Source organism: Alternaria hordeiaustralica (genome assembly GCF_023758085.1).
Source record: "Alternaria hordeiaustralica strain BMP 2776 chromosome Unknown scaffold_52, whole genome shotgun sequence".
Lineage (NCBI taxonomy): Eukaryota > Fungi > Ascomycota > Dothideomycetes > Pleosporales > Pleosporaceae > Alternaria > Alternaria hordeiaustralica.
The window spans coordinates 86,397-110,872 of record NW_026056824.1 but is presented as its reverse complement, the minus strand read 5'-3'; the positions used below and the strand labels follow the sequence as shown (position 1 = coordinate 110,872).

The 24,476-nt window shown below is 39.9% G+C and overlaps 5 protein-coding genes across 5 annotated transcripts; 1 reads left to right on the top strand and 4 right to left on the bottom strand.

The window, feature by feature from the left end:
- Positions 1 to 9,215: 9,215 nt before the first annotated feature.
- J4E84_011036 (uncharacterized protein) lies at positions 9,216 to 11,512 on the bottom strand (the record flags this gene model as incomplete). Its single annotated transcript, XM_049393591.1, has 2 exons — positions 9,216 to 10,541; positions 10,841 to 11,512. 2 exons carry the CDS (start codon positions 11,510 to 11,512, stop codon positions 9,216 to 9,218), a joined length of 1,998 nt encoding a protein of 665 aa, XP_049238723.1.
- A 953-nt stretch (positions 11,513 to 12,465) lies between these two features.
- On the top strand, positions 12,466 to 12,984 carry J4E84_011035 (uncharacterized protein; the record flags this gene model as incomplete). The annotated part of the gene is made up of 1 exon (XM_049393590.1): positions 12,466 to 12,984. The coding sequence occupies one exon, from the start codon at positions 12,466 to 12,468 to the stop codon at positions 12,982 to 12,984; it is 519 nt and encodes a 172-aa protein (XP_049238722.1).
- Positions 12,985 to 13,231: 247 nt separating this feature from the next.
- J4E84_011034 (uncharacterized protein) lies at positions 13,232 to 16,738 on the bottom strand (the record flags this gene model as incomplete). Its single annotated transcript, XM_049393589.1, has 3 exons — positions 13,232 to 14,047; positions 14,098 to 15,213; positions 15,263 to 16,738. The coding sequence occupies 3 exons, from the start codon at positions 16,736 to 16,738 to the stop codon at positions 13,232 to 13,234; spliced, it is 3,408 nt and encodes a 1,135-aa protein (XP_049238721.1).
- A 1,732-nt stretch (positions 16,739 to 18,470) lies between these two features.
- J4E84_011033 (uncharacterized protein) lies at positions 18,471 to 19,725 on the bottom strand (the record flags this gene model as incomplete). Its single annotated transcript, XM_049393588.1, has 2 exons — positions 18,471 to 19,110; positions 19,391 to 19,725. 2 exons carry the CDS (start codon positions 19,723 to 19,725, stop codon positions 18,471 to 18,473), a joined length of 975 nt encoding a protein of 324 aa, XP_049238720.1.
- A 675-nt stretch (positions 19,726 to 20,400) lies between these two features.
- On the bottom strand, positions 20,401 to 22,210 carry J4E84_011032 (uncharacterized protein; the record flags this gene model as incomplete). The annotated part of the gene is made up of 3 exons (XM_049393587.1): positions 20,401 to 21,327; positions 21,376 to 21,558; positions 21,605 to 22,210. The coding sequence occupies 3 exons, from the start codon at positions 22,208 to 22,210 to the stop codon at positions 20,401 to 20,403; spliced, it is 1,716 nt and encodes a 571-aa protein (XP_049238719.1).
- Between the last annotated feature and the right edge of the window lie 2,266 nt (positions 22,211 to 24,476).

Below are 24,476 nucleotides of genomic sequence, written 5' to 3'. Positions count from 1 at the left end.
ATTCTCTATAGTTATTCTTTACCTAGCAACAATATTATTACCTTTTACCTATTATCTACTCTGCAATTATATTGCAATCTTTATTAGTTAATACTATTTATTATAGTATTTAACTACTTTGTTCTAATAAAAGCTATATTCTATTATTAGAGAATAGTTCTTGTTACCTATCTATTCTTTACAAATATAAGGTATTTAGAAAATATACTTATATTAAAATTACTATATAGAGTTACTAAACTACGTTTTGTTACCTTACTCTATATTAACATTCTACTATAATATCTATACTACTACTAATATAATATTTACTATATACGTAATTAGTATAACACACTTTATAATTATTATATATTACTAATAGCTATCTAGACTATTAACTAGCTGTACTAGCACTAGCTTTATATAATTATGTAACACTAAAAAGAAACCTAGGCCTATTACTAGTATAATGCTTTTAAGATACTCTAAAATAATCTAAAATATCTATATAATACTTATATAATTACTAGTAACTTATATTTAATATATAATTACTTATAATTATAAGTCTAGCTATATTAGCTATATTACGCTATTCTTTAGTATACTAACTATTTATCTTACTTATTATTACGTAGTTATTAGTATAGCTTAATACTATACTATATATATACTACCTATTTATAGCTAGTAAAGCATTACCTTTCTTTAGCTAAGAAAAATAGTACTTTTTATAAGCTTAATAAAGTTAAGCTTATTTTAGATTACTAGTATATTTACTATTCTAGCTAGCCTTTTATCTAATATACTAAGTTAGTTAAACTATTTCTTTATAATTACTAGATTTTTAAAAGAAAAGTTTATTTAGAAGAGATAAAATATACTAATAATATATAATGCTATAAAGTATCTTTTATTACTAGTAATTACCTTTATCTACCTTATACTATTTTAATAAAAGCTCTTTTTTAGCTTTATTTTTATAGCTATATTTTAGAAATCTTTTATTACAAACTTTTTAAGAAGAATAAGAAATTTAAATATACTACGCGTATAACTATTAAAAACTACTAGCGTAGTATATTTTATTATACTAAGTATTATAATTACTTTTATAAGAACTAAAGCCTCTATAATAAGTATAGAAAAATAGTTTAGTATAGAAGATTCTTTATATTTAATAAATATATTAGTAGACTTTTTAGAAGTATATAAAAGTATTAAAAAAGATATAAAATAAAGAAAAGTATTTTTTATATATAAAGCTTTAACTAATTCTCTTTTAGACTACTATTTTCTAAACTATATTTTACTTACGTAAATGTTACTTATATTTTATAGTAGTATAGTACTAGAATTTAATATTACTCTAAATCTAGAGTTTACTTACGTAGCTATTTAGACTATTATCTATCTACTTCTATAGCTAAGAGAAAAGCTATATTATATTATACTCTAACTTTTACTCTTTTTACTAAAAGCTTTCTTTTAGAAAGCTTTTATATTAACTTTTAAGAATATTTTAATATTTCTATAGCTTTATAGCTTACTTATTACTACTTCTAAGTTTACTTTTAAGTATACTAAAGAAGCTTTTATTACTATTACTTTCTATAAGTATATTATTTTTATTATTATTAAAATACTATATTTATAGTAAATATTATAAAAAGAGTTTTATTAAATATTATAGCTATATATAGTTAGTATAAAGTATTTAGAGAATATACTTATATTAAGATTACTATATAGAGTTACTAAATATATTTCTTTACTCTACTCTATATTAATACCTTACTATAATAGATGTAATAGAGTTTAATAATATAGTAGATTCTAATAATATAGATATATTTTCTAAAAATCTAATTTTTTTATAATTAGAACTTTATATTATTTTTAAAGGTCTATAGATTATAATTAAGCTATTAAGTTCAATACTCTTTAATTCTTCTTAAGAGTAGAGAGATAATAAGCTAGTGTATATAAGAAAAACTATAGAAATAAAAAATATTAAATATCTATATAAACTTTATATCTTTTATAGATATTAAAAAGAAATATATATATTATATTACTCTTTATAAGCTTTATATAGAAGTAGAAAGTAAAGAAACCTATAAATCTAGATAAATAGTTGTAGACGTTTAAAGAGTATTTAAAGCTATTTTAAAAGTTAAACTATAAAGTTAAAAGATAAAAAAGTATAGTACTTTATAACTCTAAATTTATTATAATCTTTAGTTAATACTAGCTCTATATCTATTATAAAATAGCTATTTTAAAATAGTATAAGAGTCTTATATTTATAATTATACTAGACTCTTAAGCTATAGTTATAAGTAGTAGAATTCTCTACTTACGTTTTTTATTTTTTTCTTATCTTTCTTATTACTTTTATTCTTAATATCTACTAGATCTTCTTTGTTTTTATTATATAGTTACTATATTATATATAAAGGCTTTTATTATCTCTAAAATATATATAGACTATTTTATAAGTACTATAACTTAGACTACTATAGTTATTACTAAATAGAAGCTAAGTAAATTTATGCTTATACGCTGTTCTATTTAAAATTAGTTATTTAGAAAAAATATAGAGTAGATATACTACTATACTAGACTACCTTCTAAATTTAACTTAGATTATTAATTAGTATACTATATATATTTAATAAGTTTTTAAGTAATAATATTTACTTCTTAAACTCTGTTTTTATAATACTTATAAGTAATTGTATTACTATAGCTTTGTTATTATAGTTTTAATTAAATAGAAGTAGTAGTATTTTATTTTACTTAGTACTTAGTATCTAGTATTTAGGTTTATAATCTAATTATATTATTATAATATAGATATAACTATTCTCTCTAGGTCTTAGAGATAGAGCCTACTACGTTATATCTTATAATATTATACTATATTATAAATAATAAATAAACAAACTTTTAAGCTATTAAAACTAAGTCTAATAGACTAAAACGCTTTTTACTACTTATCTATACTTTATTTTCTTTTATATTTATAATAAAGACTTATACTTCTATATTAATCTATTTATTACTACTAATATTATATAAATAATATCTAGTAGTTACTACTATATTATATGTAGTCTCTCTTAAAAGTAAGCGCTACTACTACTACTACTTCTATTATAGTTATAATTACTTAAACATTTAAGAAATTCTAGAATTAGTAGTAGTAGTAATAAGTCTATAGTACTATAAAAGAGCTATATATTCTACTCTATATACTAGCTAAATACTCTAGAATAATCTTAAAGACGCTTATACTTCTCTACTAAACGCGTATTCTACTATAAGCTTATTAATAAGCTAGTAGTATTACTCTATTATTCTAATTATCTATTTTATTTTAATTACTATTCTAATTATAAGTTTATTATTATTCTTATTAATTACTACTTATATAAAATGCTTAAGTAGCTTAGCTATCTAAAATAATACTATTATTTCTAGTTCTAATATTAAGAAGTAAATAACATATATTTTATAAAGCTAGTCTATATAAGTAAGAGCTAGTTATACTATATAGTATAGTTAAAAGCTATCTTATATTAGTACTATACCTTAAAGTACTTTATATACTTAAAAGAGCTACTATATATTAAGTTCTTAAAGAAATTCGTAAGAATGTTTTTTTAAATAAAGTTTTTAATATCTATCTTAATATTAAATCTATATATAAAGTAAGAAAAGTAAAGCTTTATATTATCTATAATCTATATATAAGCTTTAGTATCTTTAATATAAGTAGTAAGGTTAATCTCTATTAACTTATATTTTAAGATAACTAATAAAGGTACTACTTTAAAGAGGTAGTAAATTAGAAATTATTTTAGAAAATAGTCTAATATATTAATATAATTATAAGTTAGTATTTTTAAAGATAAGTATAAAGATTAATATAGAAGATATAGAGAATAAAAAGAATAAAAGAAAAGAGAAAGCTAAATATAGACTTTTTTAATTTTTAACTATAAGTAAGAGTTTAGTATATATATATATATAAGACTCTTCTTTATAAACTTTTCTATTTACTTAAAATATTTATTATATATTAGATTTAGAGTTATAAACTACTATATATTACTATTTTATAGCTTTGTTTAGAAATAGTTTAAATACTTTAAGTTCTTAGATATTTATTACTATTTCTCTATAGTTATAGCTCTTTTTATACTCTACTTTTATATAGAGCTTCTAGAGAGTAATAAAATATATATATAACTTCTAAATATCTCTCTAAAGATATATAAAACGCGTAGATACTTTATTATACTTTTTTCTATATAGTTTCTAAGTTAAATTCTAGCTTTTTACTTTTATACTTTTATATAAGATTAAAGAGTATTAAACTTTATAGCTTAGTTTTAATTTCTAAAACTTTTAAAAGAATATATACTACTATATACTATAAAATAAGATATTAAGAAAATACACTTATATTATAATTATATACTATATTACTTAACTACGTTATACTTATATTTCTACACTAGTATATTAAATAAGGTTATAAGTATAACTACATAACTACTAATAATAATAATAAAAACTTATTTTTCTCTCTTTCTTACTAATATACTCTACTAATGTACTAATTTATATTATTATCTACTATTTTTCTTAATTTTTTATTATTATTCTTTACTATATATTATTAACGCTACTTATTATAAGCGCGTATATAAGCGGGTATATATTTATATTAGTTAGCTAATTTAATCTAAAGAAGGTATTCTAAAAGAGAAAGTCTAAAGAAAGTTTTATATATTAATTAAATAATAGTCTTTACTTAAGTATAAAAGCTTAGAAAGTCTATAAATAGAGTACTACTTAACCTAGCTATAGTAGACTAAATAAGCTACTACTACTACTACTAAAGCTTTAAATAGTAACTATTAGCTAAATACTACTTTATATTTTATAAATTCTCTAGCTTCTTTTAAAAAAAACTACTTTTAGTTACATTTATAAAGTATCTTAAGAGCTTAATATACTAGATACTTTTAATAATATATACTATATAATAACGTATTAAATTAAGATAACTTAGGTTTAGCTTAAAAATATTTTAGAAGCTTAAATAATAGTAAACCTTTTTAAGTTAAAGTATAAAGTAAGTAATAGTACTTACAAAGAGAGTAGTATTAGTTATATACTTTAAAGTTTTTTAATATTAAGTACGCGTATTTATAGGCGCTATTTTAATATAGTAAGTATTACCTAGCGTTAAATACTACTACTTTAGATAAGAAAAAAATAAAAATAGTAGAATTTTTATTATTATATATAAATATCTCTTTAACTATACTCTCTATAACTATAAAAATATATATAGCTATATTATATAGTATTAGCTTATTAATTCTTCTACTTCTATAGTTTCTTTAAAAGTATTTAAGAATTTACCTAAGTTAACTAATATATATATAATAAATTATATTACTACTAGATAGATATAATATATTTAAAGTTATACTTTAGTATTATATAGATATTCTTTTACTACGCTTATATAGCTAATAGTATATAAGCTTTTTAGATACTATTTTATAGTAGTATATTAGTTAGCTTTAGTACGCCTAGTTATAAAGGTAGTATTTAGCACTAGTTAGTAGAACTTTAGTAAAGCTTTAAATAGTGTTTACAAAAATCTAGATTTTCTATTTTAATTACTTTTTTATAATCTATAAGTTTAAATTAAAGTACTTATTATTACTTAAAATATAGATTTATAAAAGAATAGTAATATACTCTAATAAGTAAAGCTTAAGACTTTAGAAAAAAAAAAGAAAAAGAGTAACTCTATAGTACTTAAAGTTTAGTTTAAAGTATAGTATATTTACTAGTAAAATTTTATTACTACTAGTAAAGATTTTAAGTATACTCTTAATTAAAAAAATATTATATACTATTAAGCTCTTATTTCTTAGTACTAGAATTAGATACTATAGATCTTAACTATAGTAAAGAAGCTTTTTAGAATTAAAATAGAGATACTTCTTACTTTATTTACTATTAATCTATCTATCTCTATTTTTTTTTTATTTTTTTTTTAGAGTCTTAAGCTTTTACTTATTAAAGTATACTACTATTTTATTAAAAATTCTATATTTTTAGTAATAATAAGTACTTTACTCTATACTTATAATCTAGAATAAGGTAATTAAAAAGTTATATTTTTTAATCTATCTCTATATTCTAAGTAGATTGTATATAAACTTATAATTCTTTATAATAATAATAATAATAATAATAATAATAATAATAATAATAATAATAATAATAATAATAATAATAATAATAATAATAATAATAATAATAATAATAATAATAATAATAATAATAATAATAATAATAATAGTAATAATAATAATAATAATAATAATTAATTACTATAGTACTAATATAAGTAATATAGAGAATTTAAATAATAGAGTAAAACTAATAGTTAAGTTAGCTTAATACTAATTATTCTATAGACTATTAATATATATATAGCCTATTAATTAGCTTATAGTAGAATCTATAATAGTCTAGAAGAGAATTAGAACTATTTTTAAAGCTATTCTAATATATAAGAGCTAATTTATTAGACTACTAGATAACTATAGTTTTTTTATTACACTATAAGTATATTACTACTACTTCTAATTTTAGAATTCTTCTAAGCTTTTAAGTAATTATAACTCTAATAAAAGTAGCTATAGTATTTACTTCTTTAAAGAGACTACGTATAATATAGTAGTACTACTAGATATTATCTATATATTATTAGTAGTAATAAATAAGTTAAAATAGAATCTAAAGTTTTTAATATAAAAATATAAAAATAAAAAGTATAAGTACATAGTAAGAGATATTTAAGTCTAGACTTAGCTTTAATATTATAAAAAGTAATTAAGTATTTAAAATATAGAGTAATATTATAAAATATAATATAGTAGGCTCTATCTCTAAAGTCTTAAAAGACTAAGTACTTCTTATATCTTTATAAACTTTAGATATCTAAGTACTACTTTTTTATAACTTAATATAAACTAATATCTTTTTTAAAAAATTAATATTTAACTTTATTACTACTATTAAAGCAACTACTATAGCTACTACTAAGATAGCTAATTTTAGCGCGTTTTTAAAATATTATCTATATTTATAAATTATAAGATATACTATATTAAATAAGCTAATTAATAATAATTATAGTAGCTAGAGCTAAAGATTAAGAAGTATAGTTTTTCTTAACTATATAGAAGTATTATATACTACTTTATATATATATATATATTATTCTTAAGCTTAAACTAATACAAGATAGACTTTTTTATAAGAGGTAGATAGTAGTTACTATTTATATAGTAAGTATACTATTTATACTATTAGGTTTAGACTTCTTAACTACTAAAAAGATTTTTATAGTACTAAAGTATAAGTAGCTTAAAGCTCTAGACTTCTAGATTTATAATAGTTAAGCGCTAATAGTAATATAATAAAGCTTTATTAATCTTACTCTAAAGTATTAGTATATTATATAGAAGTATAAAGCTTTTTAGATTTTATATTAAGTATATAACTATAAAACTACTAAAAAACAAATAGTAGAGTATATAAAAGGCTATAGTAAAAGCTATAAACTTATTAGTATAAATAAAAAGTAAGTAGCTAAGTAATAGTAATTATAAATAGTAAGTATAGTAGTTATATATTATAGCTACTAATATAGCTAAACTTAAAAGTTTTTTATATATATAATACAAGTTACTTATAATTATATAAGTAGAATAGAAGTATTTTAAGTTATCTTAAGTTATTCTAAAGTCTTTATACTAGTAATAAACTTACTTAGTTTTCTTTTAGTCTTCTATAATTATATAAAACTAGTACTTTATCTAGTTAATAGTTTATATAGCTATTAGTAAGATTTAATAAATCTAAAGTAGTTAGGTTATTATAATAATATATATAGTAAATATTATATTAGTAGTAGTATAAGTATAAGTATTATAAGCTATAAATCTAAGCTTATATTAAAGATTTATTAAAGTTTACTTTTAAAGTCTAAAATAGTTAAGCGTTATAATATAATAATATAATTATTTAATTTTTTAAAGAAGTACTCTTTAAGCTCTCTCTTTTAGATATAGAGAGATAATTTATAGCTATAAGTATAGTAGTCTACTATAAGCGCGTAATATATATCTAACTCTAGTATTAAAGCTATAGTATACTTTATATCTATATTTTTAAATATAAGCTTTTAAAACTATATTATTATAAATACTACTATTAAACTCTATATTTCTTAGACTAGCTTATAGTGTAGAATTCTTTATTACTAATAAAGAAACTTAGCTACTATCTATAGTAAAGCTAGAAGTAGAGTAGCTTTAACCTATCTAGAATTATATTATATAATAAACAGATTAATTTATTATACTTTTTATATATATTAGGTAAGTAATTATAATAATTAAAGAAACTTTTTTTCTAAGATATATTTATATATAAAAATAAATACGCTAGTCTACTTAGTAAAGCGTAGATTACTAAAATAGCTAAGCTTTATCTTATATTATATAAAACTTTACTAATTATAAAATAGAAGAAGCGCGCTTTTACTAAGACTTTAGTATATATATTCTAACTATAAAGCTTTAAAATATATTACTTTATTAGTTATAAGCTAATAAGTATATATAATTAAATTATAATCTTCTTAAAGTATTAAAAGTTAAGATTCTTTATTAAAGTATATTAGTATTAAAATAGCTTTTTAGCTAGCTTAAAAAATTTAAAAGCTTTAACTACTTTAAAAGTAGTAGTACTAAAGTTTAAATTTTAGCTTACTTAATACTATAAATTTAAAAGTAAGTAAAACTTCTAGTTATATATTTTTTAGTATACTAGTAATAGACTTTTTCTTTTTAGAACTAGCTTATAAACTATAGAATTAATACTTTATTAATAAAACTTTACTAAGTACTTTTCTTTTAAAAAAAGAGGCTTATAAATATAAAGTAAAGTAGTTTATTCTTTTAGTTATTTTTCTAATTGTTTAGAAGATTAATCTAAAAGCTTTTTTCTAAAGCTTCTAGGTATATAAGAGCTTTACGTGTATATTCTTTATTCTAATCTTATTTCTCTACTTTGCGACGGGATAACCGTAGTACAAGGTTAAGGACGAGTTCTGAAGGTGCCATCTAAACACCGCTATGTACGCTCTGCATGTGGTTGTACGTCTCGCCTCCGCTGCTAAGCGTCTTCATGCAGAACCAGCAGATGTGTGCCTGGCACGAGGTGCATGTCATGTGATTGCAACCATCCGCTTTCTCGATCGGCACCCCGCACTTTGGGCAGTCTCGTACATCATGGTCTTTCTTCCATTTCGTGAGCTTCTCGTCTTCCTCCATGGCAGCTCTCATCAGAGCTTTGTTGGTCTCACAAGTGTGCCCGTCATGGGGTCCTTGGTGGCAGCTAGTGCAGATGGAAGTGAGGCAGCCGTCGCAATCAAAGATTCGAGGGTTCTCAGCGCTTGAGATCCTGTAGAAACGATCGCAGTCGGGTGTAGAGCAGTAGTGAAATTCCGTGGGTCGGCTACGAAGGTATGACGTCAGGGATGTCTGGAGAAGATCATCGTATTCCGTTCCAGAAAGAACCTTCTTGACGTCGGAGAGATACAATGGAGCGTCACAAACAGCGTCCTCACCGAGACATTTGACCGGGAAAGAGTCGGCAAACGTGCATTGCGAAACCAAGCAGGAGTTGCAATACGCGTGGCTGCAAAACGTCTTGATAGGGTCTTCCGGTGGGGTGAAGCAGACCGGGCAGAGTAGCTCGCCGTCGTCCTCGCTGTTGGATAGCCCGGCGGTTTGCGTTTCCAATGAAGACGATGTACACGATGCGAGAATCTTCTGTACCTGGACCGCATCTTCCGCGGAGCCTTCGACGATAATTCGCTTTGGGGTGTTGATGATGTCTAGCTTCACTTTGTCCTTCCCTAAAGCGGCGACAACATTTCGAAATCCACCTTTGAGGGCAAATGCCAAAGCCTCGGGATGAAGAATGACGGTGTGAGACTGCTCCCTCAATTCTGCACACTTAGCCACCAGAGCACTTTCGACTCGTTCGATACCCATGTGATCTCCGTATAGTCGAAGGACTGATCGACGTGAATCTTGGTGGATGAAGACCCCATGTGAGGCTCCCAGATCGTTCAGAAAGTTCTTTGACGAAGGCCTGAAGTAGAATGGATCTGTGATCGGGCCATGTCCGTCGGTGGCGATCTGACCAGCAAGGAGCTTCTCCACGGCCGACTTGGCTTTGGCAACTGGTTCTCTGGACTGGCCGAAGATGCGGACTTGGGTGTATTGTTTGCCCAGAGTCTTGTAGCTCTTGATTTGAACGTAATCCGTTCGCCATATTTGGTCGACTAGAGGGTCAAGCTGTGGTCCAATGGCTGCTAGGATTCGAGAGGAGACCGACAGTTTGATGGAAACCAGAGGAGTGACCTGCATCTTTTGTTCGAGCTGGGATCGAGAATAGTTTCGTGCATCTTCTTGACCGCATTTCGTGCTGCCTCTGCTTCGCTAAACTTGGCGATGATCTTCGTTCTACTTCCTCCCTTTTGGGGATGAGGAATACACTCTTCGATGAGGGTACCGTGCGATCGAAGTTGCGTGATAGCTCTTTCCTCTAGTTGCTTCGCAGTGAGATTGTGAGAATGAGGTCCCCAAGTCACCTTAGTGGGCGGTGGATAAGGAAGAAAGCGTCGAAGTCCCGCTTCATTCGTGTTCAGGTCTAGATTGCCTATTTGCAAAGACCGAACTGGTTGATAGGTGACATCGAGCTTCCGGCCCTGGAATTCATTTGAATTCGGGCGCTCCATGCGCTCGAGCGCCCGCTTCGCTTTCCAGTCTGCGTCATATTCGAGATAAGCCACCTTAGAAGGATTGAACCATGAACATGTTACGCTGGTGAGCTGAAGCCGATTCATTCCGGATGCTGTCTCTCCTGCAACTTGCATTTTCGATGCGCGAAATTCGAAATCCCCAAGACGAACCGGAGTGTTCTGAAGACACTGGAGAAGCTTGTTGGCGAAGCCTGGATCACGGACTTTGATCACAGCTGTCTTATGGAGCTTCTCAGGGATGTGTCTGAAGGGAACACAATCGTGAGTCACCTGGGGAAAGCCCCTGTTGATCAAGAAGTCGACTAGATCCTGTACAGATGTATGTGGCGATAGGTCGGATGTGAACACGGCGGAGAAGTCCGATATCAAAGAGATCTTAGAAACAGATGCACCGTTGGCGAACTCCACGGTAGCCCCTCCGATCGTCCTTGGTATTTCGGTCTCATCATGCTCCTTGGAGGAAGGATCGGCGCGCGCCGAACTGGGTGCAGTGAGGCCGACGTCTTTGATGGGCGTGTGATCCGACAGCGTCTTCGGCATGCCTAGATTCTCTCGAATCTCATGACTGAAGGGACATTGCTCGCCCATATTACAGATGCCCCTCTGGAAGTACCTACACTGTATACTCGGCCTGGTATCCCTCGATGCAGAACGGAAGTCTGTAGATGTAACTGTGGTCGGATTTGAATGCTCGAAATTACAGAAGTGTCCCTTAGTACATGTGCCTTGGAGATAGAATTTGCAAGGTATCTTCGCTCTTGGAACAGAGCCGCCCGACTGCGAACGGGTAACAGGTTCCGCTTTGCGTTCGGAGGAGGGGGGGTTGGAGACCGTATCGGGATGGTGGAAGCGACACGTCGACCCGTTGACGCAACGTCCAGCGACGAAGAAGTGGCATATCTTGTTCGCCATTTTCGAGAAGGCGTGGTAAGGCGGGGTTCGAGTTTGGGCTCCAGCGTCGTTTTGCTCAAAGTTCGAATGGACTGTGTAACGTCAAGTAGGCCAATCGCACATTGCGGCGCCGGGCCAACTTCATCATGTGACGTAGTATCACGCGTTTTAGGCAGCAGCGATACGCGCCTAGTAAAAATTACCGTATGCAGCAGAACGAGTATGACGCATAGCTCGCTTGATTATCGCCCGCACCGGGGTCACCCGCTAAGTACCTTTCTACTCACTTACATTGTTCCATTTCGCTATCAAGCGATACTGTTAGCGTAGGTGGTACGTTCATCAGTGGGTTATCAAACGACGGTCTGCTTCGCGACCATAAGCCTGCCCTCCACTCCGACATGGCTTTTGGAGTCAGTTCTCTGGTAGCGAGGTTTGGGGGGAAAAGATTCCCAGTGAGCCTTAGGTACCAAGGCGCAGAGGTTGCAGAGCTCAACCCCGTTGGCTCGACATTGTTCAGTCGAGTGGTCGCAGCGGAGCACGTCGAGAACGCACGGTTTCTACTTGACACCCAGCGTTAGCGGGTTCTGTTCGCAGCAGAAGCAGACACAAGCTTGCACACCGCCGTGTCCGGCTCCGGGCATCGAGACATGTTCAAACTCATCGTCTCGTACGTGAGCCAGATGGATGAAAAGGAGTCTTTGCTTGAAGCCAGAGATGAATCAGGCTACACGCCCTTTCACAAAGCTGTGCTAGTTTGGAGAAGCCAGAACACCCTGAAGATCCTTGAAGAGATGGGGGCCAACATTGAAGCAGTGCATGGGGAGGGTGAGACCCCACTGCAGACCGCCGTTCGCAACCAGAACGCTGGCTTAGTCTTACATCTTCTTCGAAGTGGCGCCAAGCCTCAAGTCAAGTCGAAGGATGGACTGGATATCTTAGAGCTTGCTGAGGTCTCCTTCTTGAAGAAGTTCGTCGAACACAGGAAAGCGGGAAAGAACAAAGCTGTGTATTTGTTAGCCTGCGACAGAGACGACAACTATTTCCAACGGTCTAGCAGGACCATGGAGGAGGTTGACATGGCCAAGATCGACGTGATCAAGACACTGCTTCAGTCTTGTTTATCGGGACGACTCTTCAGTCATGCGCAAAATGAGCAGCGCGTCTAGAGAACATTGGGTGGTGTAACGTTAGTGAAAACGCTTCTCTGTCATGTTACTTCGGTATGCGGTCAATGACGCAGACTGCTACATACTCTCAATTTTAGTCCCCTTCCTACAGTCACTTTCAAATAGCACGAGTATAGCTTGATCGCAAGGATGCAAATAAAAAACGTCAAATTCTAGGGTATCGTGTCTCATCTAAACTAAGTGTTGTACAAATGCGCAGTCTAATGCCTCCATCCAATCATTACGTTCATTTCCTGTTCTCAGCTACGCTCGCGTCATCACCGACCACGACGATCGCTGGCGCAGCACCAGCTTCAGCCTCGCTCTCCTCACTCTTCGTCTTCTTGAAGGTGAACAAGGTCTTGACCTTGCTCATACCCGTGCAACACCATCGATACACGACGACGACAGGCTTGCCGACAACACGCGCGATGGCAGCGAACCACTCATCGGGGAAGTATCTGATGAGTACTGCCCATGGAATGCAGACAAAACCGACGACGATGCTGATAGCCCATTGTGTACCATCGATACCTCCTGGCTTGATCTGGAATGCGCGACCACCGACAAAGACGATGAGAACCTGGAGGCCGATGATCATGACAACGATGCCAATGAAGAACCAGTTCCTGAATACACCCTCGAGCACGTTGAGCTTGTTGTCCAGACGCCTGTTGTTGAAGATGTTGAAGATTTGCATCCAGACGAAAGCGTTGAAGATGACGGTGTCGAGCTCGAGTTGCTTGTTGGGGTCGGAGAGGTCGTAGCCAAGGATGTCGCCGCCAGCGAAGTATAGCACGAAGATGACAGTGATCTTGTAGATGTTCTGGCCCATTATTTGCTTCCACATCGTTGTTGTGATGAGAGGGCCTTTGCCCTGCGGTGGGCGGTCGAGGATCTTCTCAGTCGGTGGGTCGGTAGCGAGGGCGAGGGCGGCGAAGGTGTCCATAATGAGGTTGACCCAAAGAAGCTGTACGGCTCTGAGGGCTGGCTTCATCTCGTCATCGTAGACCGCGGTCACGAACGCGAGGACCACAGCAGTGATGTTGACAGTGATTTGGAACTACGTTTGTTAGCTGGCTGGAATGAACTGGAAGATCGTGTATGGCTTACTTGGAGGAACTTCTGGACGGCGTCGTTGACAGCCCTACCCCACATCAACGCGGTGATGATGGAGGCAAAGTTGTCGTCCATGAGAATGATCGAAGAGGCTTCCTTGGCAACCTCAGTGCCAGAGACCATGGAGAAGCCAACGTTGGCTGCTTTCAGTGCTGGGGCATCGTTGGTACCGTCACCGGTCACAGCGACAATCTCGCCAAGGGTCTTGAGACGCTGAACAAGGATGCGCTTGTCTTCAGGCGATGAGCGGGCCAGCACCTGTAGTCGCGGCAGCACCTCATCGAGCTGCTCTTCAGTAAGGCGGCGGAAGTCTGGTCCCTCCATTACCAACCCGCCCTCGGTATAGATCAGGCACTCAGTCGCGATCGCTCGCGCAGTTTGCATGTTGTCACCGGTAACCATCCTGACCGTGACACCAGCCTTCTGTGCCTTGCGAACAGCCTCGGGCACACCAGGGCGAACGGGGTCCTGAATACCAACTAGCCCGAAGAATGTAAGATCGCGCAGCAGGGAGGCGAAGTCGACACTGCCACCCTCAGTGAGCGTGGCGTTGACCGGTGGCCATTGCTCGAAGTCGCGGTACACTAGTCCGATAGTCCTGAGAGATCGGTTCGCGTATGCGTTGATCGCTTCGGTCAGTACCTGGCGGTGCTCTTGCGATAGCGACTCTGTCTCCAGTGACTCGAAATGCGCAAATGCAGAGGCAAAGCTGAGGAGGATCTCAGATGCACCCTTGACGACGAGGCGGTAGTGTCCGTTCGGAAGCCTCACAACGGCACCCATGCACTTCTTAGCCGAGTCGAAGGGGAACATGTGTACCACCTGCTCGCTGTCGCGGGTCTCTGACAGCGAGACGAGTCCGAGATGTTCCTTGGCGAGCTCAAGTAGCGCAGTCTCAGTCTTGGATCCGACGAAGACAGACTTGCCGTCCTCTTGGCCTTCGAAAGCTGTAGAGTTGATTGCGATGGACTGGATGAGAAGCTGCTTTGCAGCAGCCGAGACCTTAGATGCCCATGCCGAAATGGTTTGGTCCTTCTCTGAGGCGGCGTCCGCGTGAACGAAGCTGGTGGTGCCGAAAGTGCCGGCAACGACCGTCATTCGGTTTGTTGTCTGTGAGGTATTAGCATATGTTCGTGTCCAATCGAGAGATAGCACTTACCAAAGTACCGGTCTTGTCTGAGCAAATGGCTGTAGCATTGCCCATAGTCTCACATGCGCGCAAGATTCTGACAAGGTTGTTCTCCTTCAGCATTTTGGTCGTCGCAAAAGCCAGCGCCAGCGTGACTGCTAGTGGGAGACCTTCTGGGACTGCTACCACGATAATGGTAACAGCAACGATGAGGATATCCATAAACGCTGAACCTTTCTGAGATGCAGATCGGGTATCACCAGATAGCCCACCAACAAAACGGAAGAGAAGGACAAAGAAGAGGAGACCAGCAGCTGCAGTTCCGAGGTAAGCGATAGCCATGGCAAGCTTAGCGAGCTTCGCCTGTAGTGGTGTCTCCTCGATCTCGACGCGGACAGACATCATGATGCGGCCAAAGCTGCTATTCTCTCCGACAGATGTCGCCATGAAAGTACCGACGCCCTCGAGAACCTTTGCGCCGGAGATGACGAAGGGGTCAAGGCCCTTGGTGGACTGACCGGACTCAAGTGCTTTCATGACAGCGGCACCTGGTGTCTTGCGCATGGCGTCTGATTCTCCCGTAGCAGAAGACTCGTCGCACTTGACGTCGGAGCCATCCACAAAGATTCCGTCGACTGGAATGACATCGCCAGGCTCCAGGTGTATGATGTCGCCGGCTAGGACGTCGTAGATGCTGATCATAGCGGTCTTTCCCGATCGTGTGACTTTGATATCGCGTTGTTCCTTCTTCGCGTTGAGCTTTGCGAATGCTGCTTCCTTTTGCCAGTCATTTACGGCGGTGACGAGTACAACGATGACCATAGCTACTACAATTGCGCAACCCTCGACCCAGTCGACAGGTGTGGGAGATCCCGGTGGATGTTCCGCACCAAACGTTTCGTAGAGTCCGAGTGCTAGCGAGATGGCAGCTGCAACAGTAAGAACTATGAGTACAGTGTCATTGTACGCGTTCCAGACAAGTCTCCATAGAGGGGTGACCTTCTTCGGTGGTAGTACGTTCCGTCCGTGTATGCGTATGCGATCCTCGAAGGGCTTTCCGTCACTTGGCGGTCGACTTGATTCTTTCTCCTTTGTAGGTGTCTGTGGATTTGTTGCTTCGTCGAAGGAAATGTGTCTCGCAACTGTCGATTCGTCGGCACTCAGACCGGAATGAGTGTCTGATTGTAGTCCGGCTGCGATACCGTGGATGCCTCCCAATGCTTGATATACAGGAAGCGATTTGGGGTTCAACAGTTTGCTGAGCTGTGATGGTGTGAAGGCGAAGGGGTTGTTCGTGTCGGCTTTAGCTTCAGCGCGCAACTCATTTTGCAACGCTGCATCGTAGTCTCCTACTACCGTCGATGCACCACTTGTGGACGCATTGCTTGGTGATATTGGTGTCCGGAAGGGGTCTGATGTTTGTGATGTGACCGTGTCTGCCTGACTCAGAGCACGCTGTCGCGTGTTGATTTGGAGTGTCGGAGGGGCAAGTTTGCCGGACTCCATATTTGAAGTATGATAGTGATAATGCAAATGGACCGCTGGAAAGATGCAGTTGATGATCGTAGTTTAAAGAAATAGAAACTATGTGATAACAGTATAAGAGCTGGATTGTAACAAGGCGGAGGACGGAAGCCTCTCAAGCTGCCATATACTCTTTCAAGGTTGAAGCGGGCTGTGTAAGTGTGGGCCACCCCAAGACTGCCAGGCGCTTGGTGCGCGATATTGGTCTACCTGATGTGATACGTACTCCGCCAGAGCCTCGCTTGGCACCTAGTAGCCTCCTGAGGAACGATCATTCCGCGGCGTTTTTTTGCCTTCGCGGCCTAGGTGACATCTACACATCGAACACTTGGTAGAATGACCGAGAACTCAGCCCTCCGCCTACGTCGCTTCGATGGTTGAGCTGTAGACTTGTCGCCAAGGAGGCGAGATTTGATGCTTTTGGCCACTAACGGCGTTCATAGCGAGATGAGCGGCTGTCAAGAAGTCCGGTGGTCTTGGAAGGGGGCAGTGCAAACCCCATCCGAGCGCAATGAAGCGCGGAGGCCCTCAGCGTCCGCTTCCATCACATCGCTATGGACGACTGCACAAAGACTGTTGAAACAGAAACAAGGTGAGAAGAAGGAACAAGCGATAGTCTGAAGTCACGATTGAGTGTCGCTTCGATGTCCAACGTGCAGATCAGGACGAGGCTAGCAGGGCTTAACCTGCGCCACGGTGGCGCCACTGAGGCTTTGCTCGTCGCTTAGCCATCTTTGGTTTAGCTTACTCGACTCTCAGCTGCTCCAGCCTACCTATACAACATCTCTGCCTGGGGCTGTCATCAAGAGATCAGGTATTCAGCCTTCTGCTCGTGTCGCTTCGAGGTGACAGGGACGTAGACGTATAGGACCTTGTCGATAGTCCATGTAGAGACTCGCCTCCCATGGGCACCTTGAACCAGAACCCCGATAGCATGATCGATTAGGCCGATAGAACTTTGGATCGCACATCGCCGTCTGAATCTCTTGAACATGCTTTGGAAGGTCTCATCCGTGGGCATATGCCCGATGAAACTTCCATGTCTCCGTCGAGACATGCTTTGCCGCCTCAGGCTAACTTGACATGACGTCCAATCACAATTGACCAGCTGCACTCATCAGATTCTGCCTTGTCTTGGAAAGCGCCTGTTCGGTCTTATGTCGTGCGCATCTCGTCACACCCTCCGCTCAGTAATCTCAGCGGGGCAAGAATGACAGCGACGATGAGAAGCGTGTTCTGGGCGTGCGCATCAAGGTGGCCGTCATCGAAGCTAGAAGAGCATTATGGCTGAACCTGTGGCGCAGTCGCTGTGGCGCATTATCTTCGAACACGGGGCTGCCGAGGTTCGACTCATTGGGATCCGGCGACTGCTTTTCGCGAGGAAATTGTCAATCTAGATGGTCGGAGGCGAAGTAGAAAGGAGACGCAAGGATACACCCGAGGAGGTTGGGACATGTCATCAAAGGAGAGAGAGATGATGTCATACGTGGGTGCACAGACTGTTTGCCGCTTGCGACCTGGCAGCTGGACGCTCGTCCTCGCGCATGCCTGATTTCAAGTTTGATTGCGGAAGCCTGGACGGCTATGCTTCGCACTGCGCCCATCTCGCCTTGTCAAGGCTGCAACTTCAACAAAAGACCTTCAGATTATACGACAAAGAGTTTTGGTTTCCGACCGCCTGGATCTCAAAGCACTGTCTCGGCGGATGTCCATTTCACGCCTCCAGTAATCCCTTGTGAAGAATGAACTCGGGATCCACCGCAGGGGCCTTGATATACGGCATATCCCTCGTCTGCTCCAGATGCACGCTGCCATATCGCAGCAGCCCTGCCAACGTACCAGGCGCAGCATCTATACCCTCATTTTCCGGAAGGTCCAGCAACGTGCCAATATGAATCGTTTCGCCCAGCCCTTTGCCATGTGTGATCTTCTGCATCACACTCTGCGTCAACATCCCCCACGTGGCCTTCTTCGCCTTCTCGTACACCGCGTCGGACTCGTCAGCACCCACGCTCATGGCCAAAAGCTTCAAAAAGTCTGCGCTAATATCGAAGCCAAGAGTGTGCTCAGCAGGAAAGTCTTCAGATAGCGCATGCCACAGCAAGACCTTCTCAGCCCAGTAGGTGACGCCATCGAAACCACCGTTAGGCTCTTGCAGCCACGTCAAGCGTATCCAGGCGAGGCACTGCCCAATGTATCCGATGAGAGTCTGCTCGTCGACTTTCCACTCCCATTTAAATCCGGAGTCTTGAAGATCCTTGCTATTCATCTGCTTGATGAAGCTGATGAGAGGCGACTGCACCACGCCAGTAAAGTCGGTACGTCCCTTCCAGAGCTCCAGGAAGATCAGGTGCCTGTTTCACAGTCAGTCTGATGAATCATGGCTGAGTGGGTACAACGCGCCAGTTCTTGATGAACTCGTCGCCTTTTCGGGAGGCGACGACATGATTCGCCATGAATTGTCCATACACCAGTGGCGCAGCGACTGTAAATGGGCTGTCGTCGTCTCCAAGCTGGTCCCAGCAGACTTTGTCGAGGTTGCGCAACACGATGCATCCGACGTCCATCCAGACGCCACCATACGTGTACAGTGCTGCGCCACGCAGGAAGTCGGCGCTATGAGGACCTACGTACGGCCCCGTCATCGTACCCTTCACGAAGGTCTCCGGAAGAAGGTCGGTCGATATCCAAGTCAACGCGTGGTTTGGCGAGTCTGGTGCGGTGTCGAGCACGCGAATCGTCCACTCAGGGCCGTGAAGTCGCACCCAGTTGATGATGTTGCGCTGTGTCCATGTTGGCATCTGCTGTACGCCGGCATGCCAGAACGTCCAAATGTTCTTCTCGGACGCGATGGGTGCATGCTTCGTCAAGGAATCCAGAATCTCGGCATCGGTACGGTTGTCTTTCGACGCCACATACTTCAGCTGTGACTGGTACTCTTCTGGGATCTTGTACGTGGATTCCGCCATGATGCACGTGGAAAGAGGGTCGATGATGCACGTGATGATGCAGTCACCTAGGTATCCAATGCAGCCAAAGGACACTGTATACTTCGTTACGCGACTAGCCGGGAGCTAAGGCACGCTTTTATATGGCTCTGAGGGTAGCGATCGGTCAAATGAGCTGCACAGCTCATCCATGCGTTGTGGTTCATTCACGGATTTAACCGCAAACACAGCATGATAGGAAGCAGGGTAAAGTGCAAACATGCATCTATCTCGCGCGCAACGTCGCTCCAAAGCATGACGAATCTGCCAATAGTTCCACAGAAGGGATTTTGGTCCGAGATAAGCGCCAAGAGTAATGTCGTGTAACGGGTTCGACGTTGGTCGTTCGCCATGATCGTCAGCTCGTCATACTCCTTCTGTGTATGACTGCATTTCAGTAATATTCGCCCTGCAGCCCTCATGGGCAGACAAGGGGTCATTGTCAGGGTATGTAGGTACTATGGCCGTGGATAAGTCGTGATTGCTGGAAATCAGCGGCTTCCTGACCTACATGCGACCAGGTACGAGTAAAGTCACACCACTTATGCGACTACTATTTCCAATCATAGGAGTCTTCTCATGGTATCTACCATGATAATACCTAGGTGTATACACATGATTTTATCGTACATCTCCATACCCCACCGTTTTCCAACCCTACTCCCTCAACCTCAAGTGATATGTTTCCAACTGCTCCTCCGTCATACGATTCGGGCTCTTCACCAGCTGATCCTCTCCTCTCCCACTCTTCGGGAACGCAATTACATCCCTCACACTATCTCTGTTGCACATGACAGCCATCAACCGATCCCATCCCAGTGCGATACCTGCATGAGGCGGACAGCCACTCCTCAACACATCAAGCAGATGTCTGAAGTCCTCTACGCGTTCAGGCTTCATTTTGAGAATGTCTTTGAAGATAAACTCCTGCATCGCGGCGGAGTGAATACGGCGACTGCCACCGCCAAGCTCGACGCCGTTGACAACGATGTCGTAGTGTGCTGCTACGGCGGAAGAGGGTGAGGTAAGTAGCAAGTCGACGTCTTCGGGTGTCTTCGGTGCGGTGAACGGGTGATGCGTTGATGAGAAGCCAGCTGAGCCACCTTGGCCCGGTTCGCTGTCGCTCGACGGGGTGAACAATGGGAAGTCTGTTATCCAGACGAACTTAGTACTTTTAGGTGCTTCAATCAGTCCCTTTGCTATGGCTGCTTTGTGGAGAGCAAGACGCAAGTTTCCCAGCATGGTCGAGCCGCCCGAGAAGGGCGCATTGGGTCGTGCCTGGAGGACAAGAAGGTCGCCGTTTTCCACCGCCAGCGCTTCCGGGCCCTCCATCACGTATTGGTAGCCTAGTGGTCCGAGGCCTTGCATGGGCTGAGAAAGGTCACCGATGAAGATACCCGGTTGACCATCGGGGTTGTCGAGGAAGACCTTTCCGTCCGGGCTGTCAAGGAAGTCGGCGACGAACTTGCGGGTCGTTTTAGGGTCATCGCATATGCGTATCTTGAGTGCATCGACGACTGGATCTTGTAAAGAAGTAATCTTGCCAATCAAATCGGCTGTCAGATGTTCCGTAATGGTGTGAATCTGTACTCATTAGCTTGATGAGACAGCTAGGTAGCGCCAGCTACGCACCTTTGCCTTGAATCTTAGGTCTGGTTTATCAGATCCATATGCAGCCATTGCCTCCTGATAGGTCATTCGCGCAAACTTCTTCTCCTTCTTTATTCCAAGGACTTTATACCACAGATCTCTCAGTAGGGCTTCTGTCTCGTGCATGACGTCTTCCTCGTTAGCGAAAGACATCTCCATATCGAGCTGTTCCAGTTAGCGGAGTCTTCATCAGAGAAATGGTAGTGCTGACCTGGGTGAATTCTGGCTGCCTGTCGGCCCTCAGATCCTCATCTCGGAAACACCTAGCAAATTGGTAGTATTTCGTGATGCCCGACGCCATGAGTATCTGCTTGTATTGCTGTGGGCTTTGAGGCAGCGCGTATGCCAATCCTTTTTGCCGTGTCGGCACGAGAAACTCTCTTGCGCCTTCAGGAGTCGATTTGAACAGTATAGGCGTTTCGATCTCCTTCCAATTGTAATGGTTCAAGTGCAGTCTTGCTCTAGCCATGGCTTTCGATCGTTGGAAGAGATCGTCGCGCAATTTCGAGTCTGTGCGAAGCTGTAGATGCCTTTGGTCTGGGCCAAATACAGTGTCATCTTTTATGATGATATCATCCGATATGCTGTTCAATGGCTGGACGTGCTCCACAGCGATCTCCCGGGTACCGAGCAGGTTCATACCGGCGAATGTGTCGGTCTTGGCCCCTTTACGCTCCACTAGCTTTCCTCGGACTATGACGGGAGTCCACTCTTTCAACAACCGCAGGGTTTTATGGGCGTCCGGTCCATCCGCTTCATTGTCTAGAGGTTTAGAGACGAGTTGGACACATACTCCTTGGTTCTTGTGGCGAAGCATCGTGAAAGAGAGTTTGCTGCTAATATCTCGCCGTGCGCTGATATAACCGGAGACCTCAACTTCCGTGCCTGGAGGACTATGAGTGGCTTTATTCCATTCATCATTTAGATCCTTCCATGAGGATGGTCGAACTACGACTTGGTGAGCAAATGTATTTGATATGTCGATGGAGTCATACTGGTGGCCTTGAAGTCATCAAGAGTCTTCTGCAGGTTTTCATCCTGATTGCGTGTCCGTGAAGTCGCGAAGCCTCGCGTTGCGTGCCTCAGACATAGGCCTGCACGACTCGGCGTGGTCCCGTGATGGGGTGTTCGACAAAACCGCGAAATCTCTGCGTAGGAGCTGCGCAAGCCGTTGTCCCGTTTCAGCACACTTCGTGAAACACGTGCAAGACTCATAGTGTATTGCAGCGAGCGATCGAGCTCTCGCAGGTATCAGGGCGATTGCGATATCTCCAACGAGCGCGCAGCCAAATCTCGAAAACACGCCAAGCCGTACCTGCCACTAGCCCCACGCAGGTTAGCGTCCGCCCAGACCAAGCTGCAGAAGCTTCAAAAGGTTTCCGGCGCCCACACCCAGTTCCTCTCGCTATCCCTCCAGTTTATAACACGTAAGTCGCCCTGCTGTCGCACATCCTCTTGCGCCAGTACTAACAAACTTGCCAGATGATGAAAGCCTAGCGTGTATCAGCTGAGCAGCTCTCCTCATCCGCCTTTGAACTCTTCCTTTCGGGGGCTTAAGTGGTTCATTGGTAGATTTGGATGTGGTTGCATGACTTCCGCGTCCGGCACACACACCTTGTTACATAACGGACGCTTTGACGGCATCTCTGATTCAATAAACTGGTCGGTGTCTTTCACATACCGCGCACCCCGCACGCGACGCAACGACGACAGCCTTCGCGACACAATCACGACAGCTTTCGCGGCTCAACGACCACCGCCTCAGCGATCGAGGCGCGCAACGGCGCAATCGCATACCCGGTGGAAAGGGCTGTATATACTAAAGTGGATAGCAATACAATCAAGTTTTCCATGTTGCGCATGACATGTGAGTACCGGGATACGTGATGTGAGAAGTGAAGATGAGCTCTTGAGGACCCGCGCTCAGCGCGAGGTACTCAACGACATCATCGCCGCAATTACTGCGAGTGGAGAAGTAGACCATCTTCTATCAACTCTCCTCAGTCGGCGAAAGAGTAACGCTTTGTCAATTACCCCTCCACCAATACTCTATGGGAAGAGGGGCGTAAAACACTTGCGACATACCTATGCAATTCTGATTCCGGTGGAAGCCATCAGTAGAGGAGCCTTGCGCCTCGGCGTACCTCTAGATCGTGCAATGTCTGCTTCTTGACTGTTCGGAGGTCGATCGACCGCTCGTACCTGATCACTCCGTCCACCTTTACACGGCCTAGACTATGTCTCCGGTCAAACAGACATCATGGGCATTCGCGTTCTACGTAGTGGCGTAGCGAAGCTTGTTGGAACTCATGTTTCGGATCCGAAAGGATTTGTTCGTTGGTCAGCGCAATTCAAATGAGGCAATTCATCGAAAGCCGTCGATTGTTGGCTTCGGATCCGAGACAATGCAAGCATATAGACATTTCCGGAGTCCAAAGGAGGCATTTTGTCCATAGCCATCGATCACCGCTTTCGGATCCGAGTCACCCTCGCAGTGGTAATCCCTTGGCCATAACTTCGGATCCGAGACAACGTAAGCGTCTAGACGTCTAAGCGGGCCCAACGAAGCAATTTGTCCAAAGCCATCGATTGTTGGCTTCAGATCCGAGCCAAACCAAGCTTACAGATAGGCGTCTACTCAGTCTGCATGAGGCGGTTCGTCGAAAGCCGTTGATTGCTGGTCTCGGATCCGAGAACGATGGTTGCGGCACAATGAAGCCAAGGCTTGCACGCGGCATGTGATTCGGATCCGAGCCAAAGCAAGCTTAGAGATAGTCGTCTGCGCACTCCAAATGAGGCAGTTTGTCGAGAGCCGTTGAATCCAGCTTTCGGATCCGAGCCAAAGCAAGTCTAAGGGTAGGCGTCCACCCGAGGCAATGTATCGAAAGCCGTCGATGGCTGGTTTCGGATCCGAGCCAAAGCAAGCACTTTCGGATCCGGGCTAACAAGGTTAAAGACAGATGTCTACGCAGTCTAAATGAGGCAGTTTGTTAGTCACAGTCGAATGCTGCTCCCGGATCCGAGCCAGAGCGGGCTCGGATATGAGCGTCCGGATCCGAGCCAAAGCAAGCTCAAAGATGAGC